This window comes from Cariama cristata, unplaced genomic scaffold (assembly GCF_000690535.1).
Source record: "Cariama cristata isolate BGI_N322 unplaced genomic scaffold, ASM69053v1 scaffold40276, whole genome shotgun sequence".
In the NCBI taxonomy this organism is placed as follows: Eukaryota; Metazoa; Chordata; class Aves; order Cariamiformes; family Cariamidae; genus Cariama; species Cariama cristata.
In genome coordinates this window covers 5,968-22,529 of record NW_009621116.1, presented here as the reverse complement: position 1 = coordinate 22,529, position 16,562 = coordinate 5,968, and the positions used below count along the sequence as shown (strand labels likewise).

Genomic DNA, 16,562 nt, shown 5'->3' with positions numbered 1-16,562 from the left:
GTAATCTTTTATTCTTTAAAAATAGTACACTGAGGTTTTTGAAAATCATCAATAAGTATTTCCTTTTGCCAGTTCAATGCCTCTGGGATAAAGTAAAACAGCTTAAATACTGTGTTCATGCAAAATATACCAATAGATTTACACTACTACACAAGTCTCCAGATTGCATATTTAGCTTTACACTGTTACACAACAGTTGGTCTTCAAATGTGGGAGAACTATGATAATTCAGCTTTTTCCTTTAGTTGATCTTTCATACATTGATTCCTTGTTTTTAGCCTTTAATACTAATTCTTGTAATGAGCAAGGAACCTGGACATTCTCACAGTTTGAAGGTTATTCTTATCTGATGCAGGAATGACAAATCAATGCATACCCTTGCTTTCTTTAGTTGGCCCCATCAGAGAAAGAGATGATGCAGTAAGAAAGTTTTGAGGGGAAGGAAGATTCCAGCTAAAGTAGAGCATTAGTAGTCATCAGCTAGAAAATAAAAGGGTTTAGAGAAACAGATAATTAGATTTTCATGATAGGAAAGATGCAACAAGAATATTTGAGAATTAAGCTAATTGAAATGCTAACTCTTACTTTCAATGGTGAGAATACAGGTGCTAGCAGATGTGCCTCTATTGTTGACTGCTTTACACATATATTCCCCTTCATCTTCTGGGAAGGTTTCTGGCAAGTAAAGGCAATAGGTTTCTCCCCTTTCAATATATTGATAGTCCTCAGAGTCCTGCAACATTTCTCCCTCAAACCACCATGTAACTTCAGGTTTTGGTTCTCCAGTAATTTTAACTGTAAATCTCACTGGCTCGCCATCAACAACTGATGTGTTTTTCAGTGACTTCTTGAACCAGGGAGCTCCTGCTCGAGCTTGATCCTCCTCATCTTCACAAGTAGAACCATTAATAATGCTTCCCTCTTCTTCTTCTTCCTCTTCCCTTTTCTGTTTTAAAAAAAGTCGATTTAGAATGTTTAAAGTGGCAACAGCAATATGACTGCTAGTGACACATATTTGATGACAGCAAAGTTACCACATCTCTGAGAAGGGGAAATGCCATGCCTATCCTCACTAGGCAACATGATGCACTGAATCTGGGTATGGAACAGGCAGTAAAATTGATTTTAATGGGGTTGGAATCTTGGGGCAAAATATAGGCATGAATGTAGATTTCATTTTCAGACTATTCAAAGGGTATGATGAACTTTCTTTGCAGTATCTCTGTCATACTCAAGAATATGTGAAAACACTAAAAGCAATTTTACATTATTGCAGCAATTCACAGCAGCTGTTAAGTGTAATGTTCCTTTTATGCCTCTGGCAGTGTTGCTATCAGTGGTAATCAGAAGCTAAGTTAAACCACACTTAGGACTGAAGAAAAGGTACTTTGTACCTTCTGTAACGCTGCATCAATTTCTTTTTGTTCAAACTGCATGCGTAGTAATTTCTGTTCTTCAATTCTCCTCTGCTCCTCTTCTTCCCTGGCTCTTGCCATTTGCTCAAAACGGGCCTTCATGTTTACTTTATGAGTAAAGGGAGCCTCAGATTTCTTGGCTGGTCTCACATCTACCTCCTCATCCTTGGAGAAAAGGAAAATTAAAAAAATAGGACTTAACTAATTTATTACCTTTAAATGTCTATGATAATAAAGCTAGTTTTGTAGAGCAGTAGTTCTTAACAGAGCAAAACCATGCAGAGTCCTGTTTTTCTCAGGTTTGTTTAAGATCAAGTCTTGTCGCAGTTTATCCCAAGGATAGGGCAAAATACTTGCAAAAGTGATTTCAAAAATGTTGGGGAGAAAAAGACTCGTAAAGATTTATTTTCATATCGAAGTTGAATACTGTCTTGTGGCAATGGGAAGTTCTTTGTGACTTGACTTTTATGCCATGTCAGGGTAGCTTCAACACCTAACACAGGTTGACCTTATAGAAACATAATTGCAGTGTCGGTCATTAAATTAAAAGCTCAAAAATAAAAGGTAGACTTTGAGCTGATACCGAAGTGACTGACTACTATGGATAGGAACCTCAGAATGAGGCTCAGATCAGGCTCACTACTGTTAAGTTTCATGCACTGCCACATGATTATGAAAGCTCCCATTGGTGTTTTGGGTCACAGTGCATAGTGTTGATTTATTGGTTATCTGATAGCTTCATTTCTTAGTTTTGCCCTCTGAAAAAATGTGAGAGGAAGCATGGATAAGTAGGCATCTTCTGCTCTACTCTGAGAAATGAGTAAAGATGATAAAAAGACTTGATCTTCAATGGTATTGTTTGGTTTTGGTGGAGGGTTTTTTAATTCATACAGTGGAGAATGAATTAGAGTTCAGAAGGAACAGCAATTCATGTCATGATTAATTGATCAGTTCCCATATATGAATGTTTCAGACCCTCAGGCTGGCATGTTTCAGGTTGTTAAGGTGCTGAATGGAGGATTTTGAGCAGAAAACCAGATCTCTGCTTGACCAGGTGACTGGCAATAAACTGCTGCTGTTTCCTTTAGGGATGCTGAGGTGAGACCTCCTTATGCCTCCACAAGAGGGAACAGGAAAGAAGGGAGAAAATAATTTTGGAAATAGAGCAAACTGTTGAAAGGAGCAACATTATCCACTTCTGGATCGTTAGGGTGTTAATAAAGTGTGTCATTGACATACACAGAATACAATTTACCTCTTGAAATTTTTCAGCTTCCCTTTCTCTTATTTCTTCATCCATTGCTCTTCTCTTGGCTCGCTCTTCTTCAATCTTCCTCTGTATTTCTTCTTGAGACAATTGTCCTATTTTTTCAAACTTGCTTTTTAAGTTTTTTGCCTGGATAGAACCACTTCTTTTTAGCTTTATTAATTCTTCATATTCTTTGCTTAGCTCAAAAGTTTCAGACTCTTCTTCCAGCTGTTCAGAAATTACAGAATGTGTAAGATGGAAAATGCCCTGGTTAGTTTTTGTATTTGTTCTCCCCACGGATAGGTGTAACTTAATACACTTCTCTTAGTTATTTGCAATCAGCATGGACACCTTTTCCCTTTAATTTCTTTTTTTTTTTTAATCATTATTCTCAGGATTACTGCATTTGTATTGCATCTAAACTAGATACAGATTTTTAAATATCTTGCATGAATGTACCCTTTGTTCAAGGACTGCTGTCAATAAACCACTCTTCATGGGCTCAGAAAACCAGATACCTAGCAATACAAAAAACTTAGTTATGCTGGATCCATAATTTACCTCTCTGACTTACTTGCAATACGATATGAAGTAGTTTTCTAAAATACAGCTACTTTGTTAAACAGAAAATTACTTGTTTTTTTTTTAATTCAGTAAAAAGCAAGTAAGATTTCAGGAGGTCATGGCTGGAAAGGAAATGGCAGTTTTGGATCCTGTAGTCAAACCAGGTCTGAAGCTGTAATTGTTGATATTTTACTCCCTCTTTTTATGACCTCTGACTGACAGTAAAGATGTATATGCATTTTAGTTGGATGTCCCTGTCTCTCCCTTCTTCTCCAGGATGTAATACAAAATTTACTTAAAGTTCACAAGCTAGAGCTTTTTATTACTCACTCTAGCCTTGCTTAACAAAACCAAATAAATAAATTTAGTCCTCTAACATTCAGAAGGAAATAATAAAGAATTGCCACCCACAATCAAATCAAATTGAAGTGTAAAGTTCATAACATGATGTTTCAGACATTTGGTATGCAAAGCAAATTTTGTGTGTGATTTTTAAAATCAGCTGTGAGTGTCTTCAAACGCTTGATACACTGATTAGAAATAGTTGAGGCTACTGTAATTCTTTCCTAATTAGTTAACGCAGCATTCCCTTGAGGAAAAGCAAGAACTTTGCTCTTTCCTACTTTCATTTTTGTATTTTCATTTGGGAACTAGATGTTTCTGTTCTCCCAATATTGTAAATATTACATAATCAATTTAGTAATAGACTTTTCAGAACTGATTGCAAAATAAAATTACAAATTTGAAATAGTTTTTACTTTAAGGGTGGCAAGGGATAAAAGCATTTTCCTGGTAGATTTAGTGATAAAAATATATATCTTCTTATATACAATGCTATGGTTTAAAAATACAGTTTTCTGTTTTTCATTATTTTCACATAATACTGAACTTACTGACTTAGAATTCCTTTTAAAGAAATTTTCAGTTACAGTCTTAACTTTGAGATTTTAGTAATTACCTGAAATTATCTATTTTATTTTTATTCAGAGCATGCTTAACATATCTTTTGATACACAAACCTCTCCCATTTCTTGTCTCAACTGTTGAAATTCTTGTTTTTCCATTTCCAACTTTTGCCTACGCTCTTCTTCTGTGCGTCTCTTTTCTTCTTCCATTTTTTGTCTCAGTAACTCCTCAAAATTAATTTCCAGTTTACCAGGTATGAGAGATTCTTGAGAAACTGTTTTAAACATTTCTGGTGATTCATCATCCAGCACCTGCTGGAAATTCAGAGCATTAATGATTCCTGTGATGAAATCAGTGTTGCTCAGACATTTCTAGGTACATAAAGCTAACCAAGGATTTTGCCACGTCTGCCACAGTACAGTAAGATGTAATATGACAATGTGGGTATTACTCTAATGTTTTGGGAGTGCGTGCATTTGGGGGTTTTGTATTTCACTTTTAGCTCTTTATTATTACAATGCTAAACTTTTATAATGAATATGAAGGTGTTTATTAAAATGCGGTCTTTTTTGCAAGGTGATAGCAAGGATGTCCTCTAAATGCAGCTTTGGGACCTGAAACAATTCATTCCTGTTTACTTCACAGGCTATCACTAGACAAAGTGCTTGTGTTTAAATGCTATTGCTCTTAACACTAGTATACATATCTCTAATCATTTTCTAAGCAAACTGAGTTATATTCCCTTTTTTAAGTAATATTAGTATTCCCAGTAAGGATAATTGGAACAGAATTTTCTACAGGAAATTCTTCTTATGCACAAATTGATTATACTAAGTTATGTCATCAGTTCATTGGTTTGTACAACCCAACAGCAAAGGTTTCCTCCTTTCCCTGTCCTTTTCTCAGGCTTCAGAGTACGGTTAGGCTTTGATGGTCATTCCTGAGCAGTTTGCTTATTTGGTAGACTAATTCATAAGAAGATGGTAGGGCCTAGGAAAGGTGATTTTCATTGCTTCCAAAAGCAGGAAGCATAAGAACAAATACTTTATCAGACTGAATTTGTTGAAGCAAAAAAGTTACTAAAATATGAAGCTGCATGCCACAAAAATGGCCAGGTAGCATAACAGTCTGAGTTCGCAGGAAGATTTTAAAATAACTTCTTGTAAATCCTATATAAATGTATATTTGTGCATGTAACTATGTAAACTTAATAACAGAGGTTATCTCAACAGGAACGTTCTGTAGGTAAATGTGAGATGAGGTCAGATACTCATCTAGACCTGTGTGGTGATGTGGCTTTTAGCACTATTTAATCAGCACATGTTTGAAAAGCCTTGTGGCAAACATGGAAGATCCCAATGTGCCTTATATTCCCAACAGTAGTCATTGGTCACATGCTAGAACGAATTAAAAGAGCAAAACTTTCATTTGAGAAAGTGTTTTGACTAGCTTTATAAAGAAACAAACGTATTTTTAAAAGACTCTTTGGCACTCCCTTTTTTCTTTATGATCTCTTACTGCCATTGTAACTTACACCTATCACTGCTGTTTGTGCCATCTTAGTTCATACCAGTCTTGACCTACTTTGCCCATATCCTTTTTATTTTTTCACAGCTCTTTCAATTGTTTTTTTTGCCCGATCCCACACAAATACTGCTATTCACTATAGATGTCCTTCAGATTTTTTCTTTGAATAAGCTTACAGTTGGACTTGGGCCTCACCATTCCTTCCATTCTTCATTTGTTTTGCATAATATGGGCATATTTTTTGAAACTGTGGTATGGGGAAGCGGAGTCAAAAAACAAAGCTGTAAACTATTCCCTTTAATGCATAGCCACATAGTTTTTGGAGGCTAACCACAGCTAAATTAGCAAAGAAATGTGAAAGTCTCTTGCTTGTGATGCATTACTTCATGTGCTCATCACTTCAAGAAGATACAGAACCTAAATGCACGTACGTGTAAACTTTAAAAAGGTGTGCATATGAGCAAGCACTAGCAGCTGTCTGCTCTGTATTTTTGAATCGCTAAGTTGTGAAAAGCCAGTAAGCCAATTTATTCCTGGTTAAAAAACACAGGAAAAAATTCAGCTGAGTTGTGTGATGTACAAAACCCTTGTGGTTAGTTCAGTAAATATTTTAGTCATATTTTGTGAAGTGAGACAATAGGGTTTTTTCTGCAAAGTGGGAACGGGTGGTAGTGAGAAACAGTCCTGTAACAACCATAGTTTGCAGCACGGTCAACCAATTTTCAGTGGGCAGTGACAGAAAGTAGAACTCTTTTTATTTGTGCTAGGACAGGTTCTTTATGCAGTCTCTAATAGAGAACAGCAGGGATGAAAGATGAATGCCGCAGTCTGAAAGTGATCACATTGATGGTGGGAAGCATGGAAGTATAAATGTAACCCAAGTAAATGTGAAATAGGGAGATCTTTCCAAAAGGAGGTGGCATTTGCATTTTCCAGCAACAATATTACTACTTCACTGTGTGCATACTTTCAAAACTAAATTAAAATGACTAAACATGAAAAAGTTTCTAAATTAACTACTTAATTTAAATGCTTAAATAAAAATTGAATATAAGGTTTTACTACTTCTAAAAGAGATGACTAATATGTTCTTAAAATGTTTAAAAGCACACCTGCATTGCTGTTGCATTGTGTAGCTGTGGAGAACAGGGAAAGCACGTGCTTTTATTTTCTGTTGTAAGTAATAGCAGATGTGGTGTTCATGTTCAGGATACTAATCAACAGAAAACTTTCAAACATGTATATGCTAAAAATACATTTTCAGTTAATTTTTTTAGTTACTGAACGTCTTCACTATCTGTGGTTACAGTGCAGTCATAGACTTTGTGCTGCATCTAATGGATTAAACCGTGTTTAATCAGTGAGATTTTTCTTGTCTGGACACATGAGCTTAGGTTCTTGCTACATTGAGGCAGAAAAAAAGATTCTCATTCTGGCTTTTGATAAAAATTGTAATAGCAGAAGTCCAGTAGCACACACTTTTTTTTTTTTTCCTAGTGGCTTTAGCTTCTGTTTTCTCTCTTTGGAGGTATGGACAGACACTGTTTTCCATAATTGCTTACCAGTACAATATCAAATATATATTTACACTGTAATTTTTCTAGGTAGCCTTTCAGCATATAGGTCTTGTCTTTGGCCCAATTTCCAGGCAGCAGGACCACTGCTAGCAATATTAGTAGTCATACAAAGTTTTGATTTGTCTCGCAAGCATTGCTTTGCATGATGAAGAAACTTTTATTAGGCATGCAGTTGGTCTTTCCCAATAAAACCACAGAGGGGAATGTAGGAAGACACTCCCAGATGAGTGGATTATTCCACAGTTGTGTATGGCATCTCTTGCCTGCCCTTTTGAAACAAACAATACTTAGTTTTAGTTGGTATTTCTGTAATTTAATACAGTATTTCCTAACATCCACCAAGAAGTAACTGGCTTGTACCCAAAAGCCTGCTGAAAATTGAAGTTGTTAGAATAAGCATGAAGAAGGCAGTGAAAAGCTCCATGCTAATTATTTTTTATAAATAATGTTGTTGCCACTCCCTGAATTCAAGCATCTTTCTCTGCTTTCAGGTAGGGTCAGTATGTCAGTCCTAGGTTCCTGAAAAATTGTCTTCAGTATAATCTTAACTCAAATTTTAGAAGTCGTTGCATATCACAGAAATCTGTATTTGTCTAAGGATGTTCCATATTACAAATTGTTCTAATGGTAAATGCCACAAGTTAATTTTTCTCGTTCTCTGAACAAGCAACAAAATACAATAAAAACATCAATTAGCTGAGTTCAGCCTTCTTAATTTTTCCTTCCTAAAGGGTCACAGACCACTAGAAAATTTGTACTTGCAGTGAGCATTTTTCTCATATGCCATTAATTATGTTTTAGTGAGTAAAAGCTGATTGGTGGACACTCTGTAAAGGTAGGGAGATAAACTTGGAGAAGGAAAAGGAATTGCTCTTCCTCTCAAAAAAAAACCAAAAAAAAAAACCAAAAACAAACAAACAAAAAAAAAACAAACCCTCCTTGTGAAAACATTTAAACATTTTGCTTTCCAAGTTTGTTACATCTATCGTGATAATACCCATTGGACACAATATCTGGTTTTGACTAAATTATTTTAAATCCTTTCTAGGCTTGCTGTGAGGAGGGATTGTTCTGTGATGATTTTTCTTAAACGAACTTGATTAGTTTACCCCATGACCTTCTAATAAGTAGTGAGGTGAACTAATTAATGAAAGAGTTGAAGCATGCATTCCTAACTGTATTTAACGCTTTTTCCCCAGAGCTGCTTTCCAGTTCATTTGAGACTTAGGTAAAAATTAAACTATATACTAAACGAAAAAGCCATACCATATTCTTCCTTGCTTCAGCAAATGCTCTTTTCTCCTCTTCTATGCGTCGTCTTGCATCTTCTTCTGCTTTCCTCTTTTCCTCTTCTCTCCTCTGTCTTTCTATCTCCTCAAAACTGAGTCTGAGTTTACCAGGACGAAATTCTTTAACAGAATTCTCAGATTCTTCATCACCACCTTCATTTATCTTCATAGAATAAGGACAGGAAAAATAGAAAGGACTTATCCAAAAATGAAAATATTCTTTATAGTAAATAAATACTCCATTAATTTCTTTCTGATCTTTTATAAATGTTTTTTTGTCCTGGCGGGAAAAGAATATGTCAAGAGTTTGGTTCCTGTAAGAAACATTCTGGTCTTGGTTTTAGCCAGGGGAGGGAGGAAAGAAATGTGTTGCAGTATCCTATATGTAGCTTCTGTAGTTTTTAAAAATCTGTTTAGTGTGTAATTCAAAGAACAATGTCCTATCAGGAAAAGGCTGAACAATTACATATTTTATGATCTCAGGGTTGGATCATTTTCTGCAAATCACTCCCTATTCACTTTCTTTACATCACTTTCATAGACCTTTATACCATCAAGTCTTTTTGTTTGTATATGAATTGTTTTCACCAATGCACTTACCAGTGAAAAAAATGCTGTACAGTTTTATAGCAAAACTAAATCAATTAACATTTTGCTATTACTCCAGACTGAGGCCTTTTTTTTTTTTTTTTTAGACATTTAATCATCACTGATGAAAGGGAACTGAGAGACTCTGATCTCTTCACTATTGCTTGTCTCCAGTGAACACTTATACGCTAAGAGAAGCCTGTGGTTTGCAAACTGCAATCAAGAACAAAAGAACGAACCATCTTCAGAAGTCTCACAGTACTTTACTTGTTAATGGAGAAAATGGACTGGGAACTGTCAGAGGACTGATAAACCAGATCTCTGTATACTGCAAGCAGCCCTGGGACTGGTATGGGGGGTAGCCAGTTAAGGGAGTTGCAGAAATCTTTTATTTGGAATGCATAGGGAAAAAAGAAATTGGAGAAAATTAACAGCTGAATTCTTCCTTTAAGAAAACTTTTAACTTCAAATTTTGACAACCATTGATGTCAGATAAAACTGCAAGTTAGGAAATTTCTTTTGAAGCAGAGAGTTTGTAAATTACTTCATATTACTTGGTTAATAAATGCATATAGATGAGGGTGGGAGATGTGAACAAAACTTCAGTTACAACAGCTAATGACTTCATGAAGTTCTCTCTCCCTTATTTTCTTCCCTTTTCTCCTTTGCTAGTATCCCCTGTCCAACCCCAAATAAAAAGAAAAAAGGGCATTATTGACATAATGTCAAGGTTATTGGTGCGGAAAGGTTAAGTGATTTATTGGAGGTGGGGGTGGAGGAGTAAACTACCATTTGGGTATCTGCCTAAACCTAGAACTCTCTCAATTTGGACAAGTTGGGAATTTCTGTGTTTCAGCTTTCTGGAGGTTCTGTGGGTTTTTTGGTTTTGTTTTTGTTTCTTTCCCTGGAGAATATCTATTCTTGAATGTTTCTGAAATATAGTCAATATAGTGATCTTGAGCTGTTTGTCCACGAATATTCGTTCATAATTATACTCTTTAACTTAAAGTTAGCAAATTCCTAGAAATAATATTTTCAAAGATTTCATGGAAGATTAAAATCTCATTTCTCAATAATCTTCTTTGTCTGTGAATTAACAAAGTCATCATGATCATGGTTGTACAGGGGAAAGCTATTTAAATACAGAACTTTAAAAATGCTTTTGGAAATGGAGCATGGTAAAGTGAGGAAGTACAGAACTATACTAAGTGTATGATTCTTTTAGTATGATCAAAGAACAAACTATAAGGTGTGTTTATAGTTGATCTAAAATAAATCTGGCTTATGATAAAGAACACAGATGGAGGCAGTTTTGCAGATAATATAAAACAGGAATTGTGAGCTACGTTTCTGATAATTTGGGGCTTAATCTAGTAATTTCTAGTATATTGTTGTTTATGTCAATATATATGAGAGCACTGACTTGTCTTTTTTCCCTTTTTTCATAAGAAGAAAGTTGTAATTGGTGTATTTATCTATCATATTTATAAATAAATATGGGAATAAGAAATAGCATTCTGTTACTACAGAATGTTCTCATCAGAAACTGGCTACTGAAACATCTGAAGCACTATTTAAGAACAAAACAAATTTTCTTCTTGAGAACTTACAGCTTAAGGTACTACAAATTGTAGATCTAAAACCTGCTAAGATTGCTGGCAAATTTAAAACACATAAACTTCCTGGTTTTACTAAAAGAACGTCCAAAGCATTATGCCAGTGTGGTTACTGAGTTAGAGCGAAGGTCAAAAATACGTCTTTCAGAAATTAATTTTCAGACTCCCAACAGCTTGAAATATAGTTAAGGAATAAGAAAAAAGAAGAATCAGATACGGGATAGAATGTAAAATCATATCCTATGTGAAAATTCTGTAACAAAACGTGTATTTACCATTCGCTGTCTAGCTTCTTCAAAGGCACGTTTCTCCTCTTCTAAACGCTGTCTTGCTTCTTCCTCTGCTTGCCGCCTTTGATTTTCCTGTCTTTGTCTTTCAAGTTCTTCAAATGTTACTTTCAGCTTACCAGGTGACAGAGGCTCCTGTGTTTCATTGTCTTCATTTTCACCCTGTGTGAGAAAAAATAAAATAGTTAGAGCTTAAATAATACATACTTGTTTCTTAGGTATTTTTAGACGAGTGGTTTACCATGACAAATGAAAGGGACTTGGTTTCCTTAAGGAATTGGTTTTGTTCCTCGTATTTTAGCTTCATTTCTTCATCCTGTCTCTCTCTTTGCTCTGCTCTCTCCTTTCCTTTGTTCTCAAAGTTTATTTTCATCTTCCCAGGTGTTTTGGTGGGTTTTACAGGCACTACTGTAACTAGCAGTGAATCATCCCCTTCCTGTCCAAAAAGATATTTATTATATTTTCATAAAGTTTGACTTCTAGATAGACTAATTTCTTAATGAAACTGCTGTTTTTACCTGAGTGCATCAAAGCTTCCAAAAGAGTTACTTGTATTATTAACCACAAGAATAAACTCATCTGCCTGTGGTAGTCACTACTTGTAATATCTGAAGAACATCAAGACTGAATTATATTTTAAACAACTGCTGGCAAACTCCTTAATTTCTTTACGTATTTTCATTAACTGTGAGTTACAAATATGCATGGTTTGGAGAAGAACAGGTGAAATTTTGAATACATAGCAATTGTAGCCACACTCTACTTCCAGTCTTATATTTACTATGCAAAGGATATACTGCGGTTGGAATAAGCTAGTAGTTCTAGAAAGCAACATGTCATTTGTCAGGCAGAGTAATTTTTTTGAAGGATGTTGCTGCTTCAAAGCTATTTTCACAACTGACTTGCCAAAATACATATTACCCGGGGGGGGGGGCTTTCCCACAAAATACCATGATTAAGAGAGATAGTCAAATAACTTAAAACTAATGGGGTTTGATTTGATTTTTTTGTCTTTCCAAAACTGTAGTAGGAATGTGATTTTCTTGTGTTAGTGAATGACAACAGGACCTGTGGACCTAGCTTTTTGAAATGAAACATTTATTTGCAAGACTTAAAATCCAAACCCATATGGTAAATTGGTCAAATAAAAAAAAAAAAATTCAGGTAGTCAAAGATCTGTATATTGACAGAATCCCCTTTTAATTTCAAGTTTAAGGCAAAGAGCTTTTAAGATGATATTTTCCAAAGCCAGAGGACTTAGAGTATCATTGCCAGTATACCTCAAATCATGCTGGTGGCTTTTAATATTTACATTTTAGATGTTTTTAAATAACCACAAAGTATTCACAGCGCAGACTCTATTTCAAACTTAAATAGACTTCAAGTACAGACATATAGTTCCATATACTTTAAAAATCTGTTAGCTCCTTGGTCGAATTTTAAGTATTTGTGTGCCGTCCTAAGTTTTCCCAGCCCAAATTACAATAATAAAACAAAGTGAATAAAAACGTAGGTGCAAAATTTCTTTAAAAAAATCTGATTACCTCAGCTGCTGATTCAGTTCCCGTATTGTTAAAGTCATCAATCTATTAAATGAGAATTTCATATGATTACATTACTTTGGCTCTTTGCCTTAGGTTTGCAAACACAGAACTGGAAATTCTTTTTGTATCAGTGATATGTATGTAGCACTTAAATTCACACAGATGATAATGATTGAACCTTTGTTGGAGTACTTCAGATAGGTTAGCTTGTTGAGCAAGGGGGAATATGACATAAAACATCATACAGAAAGTATGCTAAAGCATTCTTAACACTTCAGTGATGTACTGAGAAGAGTACTTTAGATGTCCATTCTTCATTTAAGCATTCCAGAATTGTGTAAAAAAAAAAAAAAAAAGCTAAAGCAAGCTCATTGTTTCTGATTCAAGTGACACAGTCTTCCCCTCAACTCCTGCAAAAAGCCTGTTGCTGTATTTGCTTCATACGGTGTCTTTATATGTTACTGTCTAAAACTACCATAGTTTCTAAAATTCTACATCGTATGTACTCCTGTCTTTCAGAGTAGATTAAATATGTTAGATTCATATCCAGTTAAAAGTCCGAGTAGAAAATACTGTCCAAGTCCCTGTTGAAAACTGACTCCTATAGCACTGTTTTTCTTTTCTTACAACAAAAACAAACCTAAATTAAGTACTACTATCTTTTGGTTAAATAAAAATTCACTTATGGTTCTAGTCTATCATTTAGATGTTCACTCTCACTGCAGTATTTGCAGCACTGAAGAAAACTTACAAAAGGAATTGAATATGATATCCCAATGCAAAATTCTACCAAAGACAAAATTAGCTTTATTGGCATCAACAAAAGCTGGAGTCTGTTCACACATATATGCAATAAAGATTTGCAAACTGGCAAAGGAATAAATCATCTGGATCTTCATGATTTATGATTTTTACTGCATTAGTATCTTCTCATTTTTGCCTGCTGATGGCATTTTCTTATTTTTTCTTGCTTGCCTTAGTTCATCTCTCACTCAACAGTATTCACTAATGTATAAGCAAAAATTGCTTAAAGCAGGTGTTGGTAAAATATAAGAAACATTTTCAAATTAGTTTAGTAAATTCCATAAACTCTTGTATGCATATGACACCAAAATTTGTGCCTGATTCATATTCCTAGCAGGTTTATGCCTGCCTAGTTTCATCTGTAACTCAAGTTTAGTGCTTAAAAGAAATTGTTACTGTAAAAAAGTGAAGATGAAGATCCTCTGAACATTGTTCCCCACTTCCATCCCATTGAGCATATCCCATGTAAATCACTACTATCAGCAATCTTAAGATCAAATCTTTCTGATCAGTACAAAGCTTTTTTTCTTGTGTTGATTGTTTACAATTATATCCTGACTATAGTAATCAGATGAACATACCTCCTGTGCTTTTTTTGCTAATTCTCTTTGAATTTTTCTTTTCTCAATCATATCTTGTTCAATTCTGCGCTTTCTTTCTTCTTCCATTCTTTTTCTTTCTTCTTCTTGCCTTTGCTTCTCCATTTCTGCAAACTTGCCTTTAACAGTTCCTGTGAATATGAAATATACAGTTCAGTAGTAACATCTAATACTTACCTAGTGAATTAAGTGGCCTTTAAAATTGGGCCTCTCTTACCTATTAGCTTTGGAACATAACCTTTTTCTATTTTAGATACTTTTGCGTCATCGTCTTCATCAGATCCAAGCAGTTCTTTCATCTAGTTGATGAAACACAGAAAGTAAACTGTCTTTATACTTTAAATAAAATTCCAGTATAACTGTCTTAAAATAATGTGAAAAGATTTTCACATATAATATTGAATATTAAAATAACACAAAATATTTGCAAAGAAAATAACCTCCTGCTTTCTCCTGTTCCATTCTCTCTCTCTAACATATTGTTCTTTTCTTCTTTGCTTTTCATCTCTAGATCTCCTTTGATTTCTTTCTTCCCTTGCTTTCTGCATAGCTTCAAATTTATCCTTTACATCACCCTTGTGAAGCTTGGGCACATAGGATTTTTGGACGGGTTTAGATGAAGAAAGCAGAATCTTGGTGAAGATATAAAAGAAATGAAGATAAGAAAAAGAAAGTTGAAACAGATGGACAGAAATATTCTGGTAGATTGGATTAGAAAGAATGTAAGAACATAAAACAGAAGTGCAGTTGGGATTATGAACTTTGTGCCACTAGCCATCATCAATTAAGCATCGCTGTATTTGTTCATACATGGTAATAAATGCTAAAATATCCAAAACAACATTTAGCATTGCATTAAACTTAGGCTATAAGTAATTGTAGTGAATAGCTATATAACAAAGTATATGAACTATGTGAATGTACATTTTCAATTACTATGGCTTTAAAAATTAGATACCAGTTTATATTGTTGCTTTCAATCATAAGCAGGCATCAAAGAACCTCTCTACCTCTAACATTTAAAATAGATATAAAGACATGGACATATAATACAATATGTCTTCTGCAACACTTCAACAGCCATATATGGTTTATAAACAGATAGTATCATTTGTTCATTTAAAACTTCCAATACGTTATATAGTCACTTTTTCAGTATTTAGAGAAACTCAGAACTCCAGTGATTTTAAGTTATAAAGTGCCAAGATCACTGGACTTGGAGGACTCTCATATTGATGCAGCTAACGGACACTTCTTTACCAATGCTTTCTCTCTGTGTGTCCAAAGAGTAAGAGAAGTTCCCACCTTTCAGAACTACTGTGAAGTTTTCTCTCTTTTTACTGTAATGACTACAGGAATGCTCTCAATACAGTAATGCTGAGAAAACTGGCTGAAAACATTCCATGTTTCATATTTTCCACCTAAACCAATAGTTTTTATTCCTACTTTTGTTCCTGTTGCTCAGTGAGTCTACGTAGAAGAAGAAATATTTGAAGTAGCCTAATATTTACATTTTAGAATTAGATGTGAATGTTGCCCTGAATTTCCCCCCCAACATTTAAAGTTTCTTCACATTTTGTTACCTTTATTTTGCCTCCTCCTTCATGTTTTTCTTTAATATCAGTAAGAACATATTTCACAGATTCCATCAAATCAGATAGTTTCCTTAAGCTACCTTGAAGTACCCTTCCACTGTCTTAAAATAACGGCAACACCAGCAGACTTCCAGTATAATTGTTTGTCTTTTAGAATTGTTTGTCATTACTCTTTTTGCAAGCTTCAGTTGTAAATTACTACATTACTTTGATTACTTTAAAATTGGTACATACCTCAGTTTTCTGTGCAATGTCATTCATGGCTACTGTATTGTGCTCTGCACCTGGTATGTTTAAGATTGCTTTCAGTTTCTACCTGAAAGAAACAGTTGTAGTTATATTCCTTTCTTTTCCTTGTAAATGATGCTTTAACCATCTTCCCGTAAATAAGTTTGCATAGGCTGAAATCGATGTCTCACAATTTCATTTGGTCCTTTGGGGCTTTTGAAGACATGAATAGGTTCTAAGTATGCAACAGTAATTAAAAGAACAAGCTTATGATTCACTATTCATGCTCCTAACTCCTCTGTATAGTCTTAAATATTGGGTTTTAATTTCCATTTTAAAAAAAAAACAAAACAAAACAAAACAAAACCTTGGAGCCAAGTTCTGTCTGCCCTGGCTGGTGTGTTGCAAAACTGTTTTTCTCAATACTCATGCTAGCAGAAAGGAATGTGCTCTGCACCTCCGCTGCTCTGCTTCAGCCTGACGTATGAGCCAGTGAGCTCAGGTTGCATGAAGCTTTCAGAGTGCCTGGGCCAAAACCCCACAGCCTCCTGGAGGTGCTGCTTTGCCTTTATGAAGCTTTCAGCGTGCTCGGGCCAAAACCCCACAGCCTCCTGGAGATGCTGCTTTGCCTTTATACAGCTGGCAGGAGGAAAGATGGGCTGGTGGCGGGGGGAGATGCAGAGATGCAGCTGGATCTCCTGCCTGGGTAAATGGTCTTGCTTGAGTCTGAGACAGGCTGGCAACTCTCTCAGCTCTTCACCCAGTACAGGAAGA

General features: G+C 35.1%; 1 protein-coding gene across 2 annotated transcripts; it reads right to left on the bottom strand.

Moving 5' to 3' along the window:
- On the bottom strand, positions 1 to 15,821 carry NEXN (nexilin (F actin binding protein)). Of its 2 annotated transcripts, XM_009701841.1 has the most exons (12): positions 15,795 to 15,821; positions 14,406 to 14,597; positions 14,183 to 14,264; positions 13,948 to 14,096; positions 12,563 to 12,604; positions 11,260 to 11,454; positions 11,007 to 11,180; positions 8,505 to 8,690; positions 4,248 to 4,445; positions 2,671 to 2,892; positions 1,395 to 1,580; positions 1 to 946 (listed from the first exon to the last, which is right to left on the bottom strand). In XM_009701841.1, the coding sequence occupies exons 1-12, from the start codon at positions 15,819 to 15,821 to the stop codon at positions 575 to 577; spliced, it is 2,025 nt and encodes a 674-aa protein (XP_009700143.1). In that variant the 3' UTR covers positions 1 to 574. The 2 variants fall into 2 exon arrangements, with proteins under 2 accessions (XP_009700143.1, XP_009700144.1); XM_009701842.1 differs by lacking the exon at positions 14,406 to 14,597.
- Between the last annotated feature and the right edge of the window lie 741 nt (positions 15,822 to 16,562).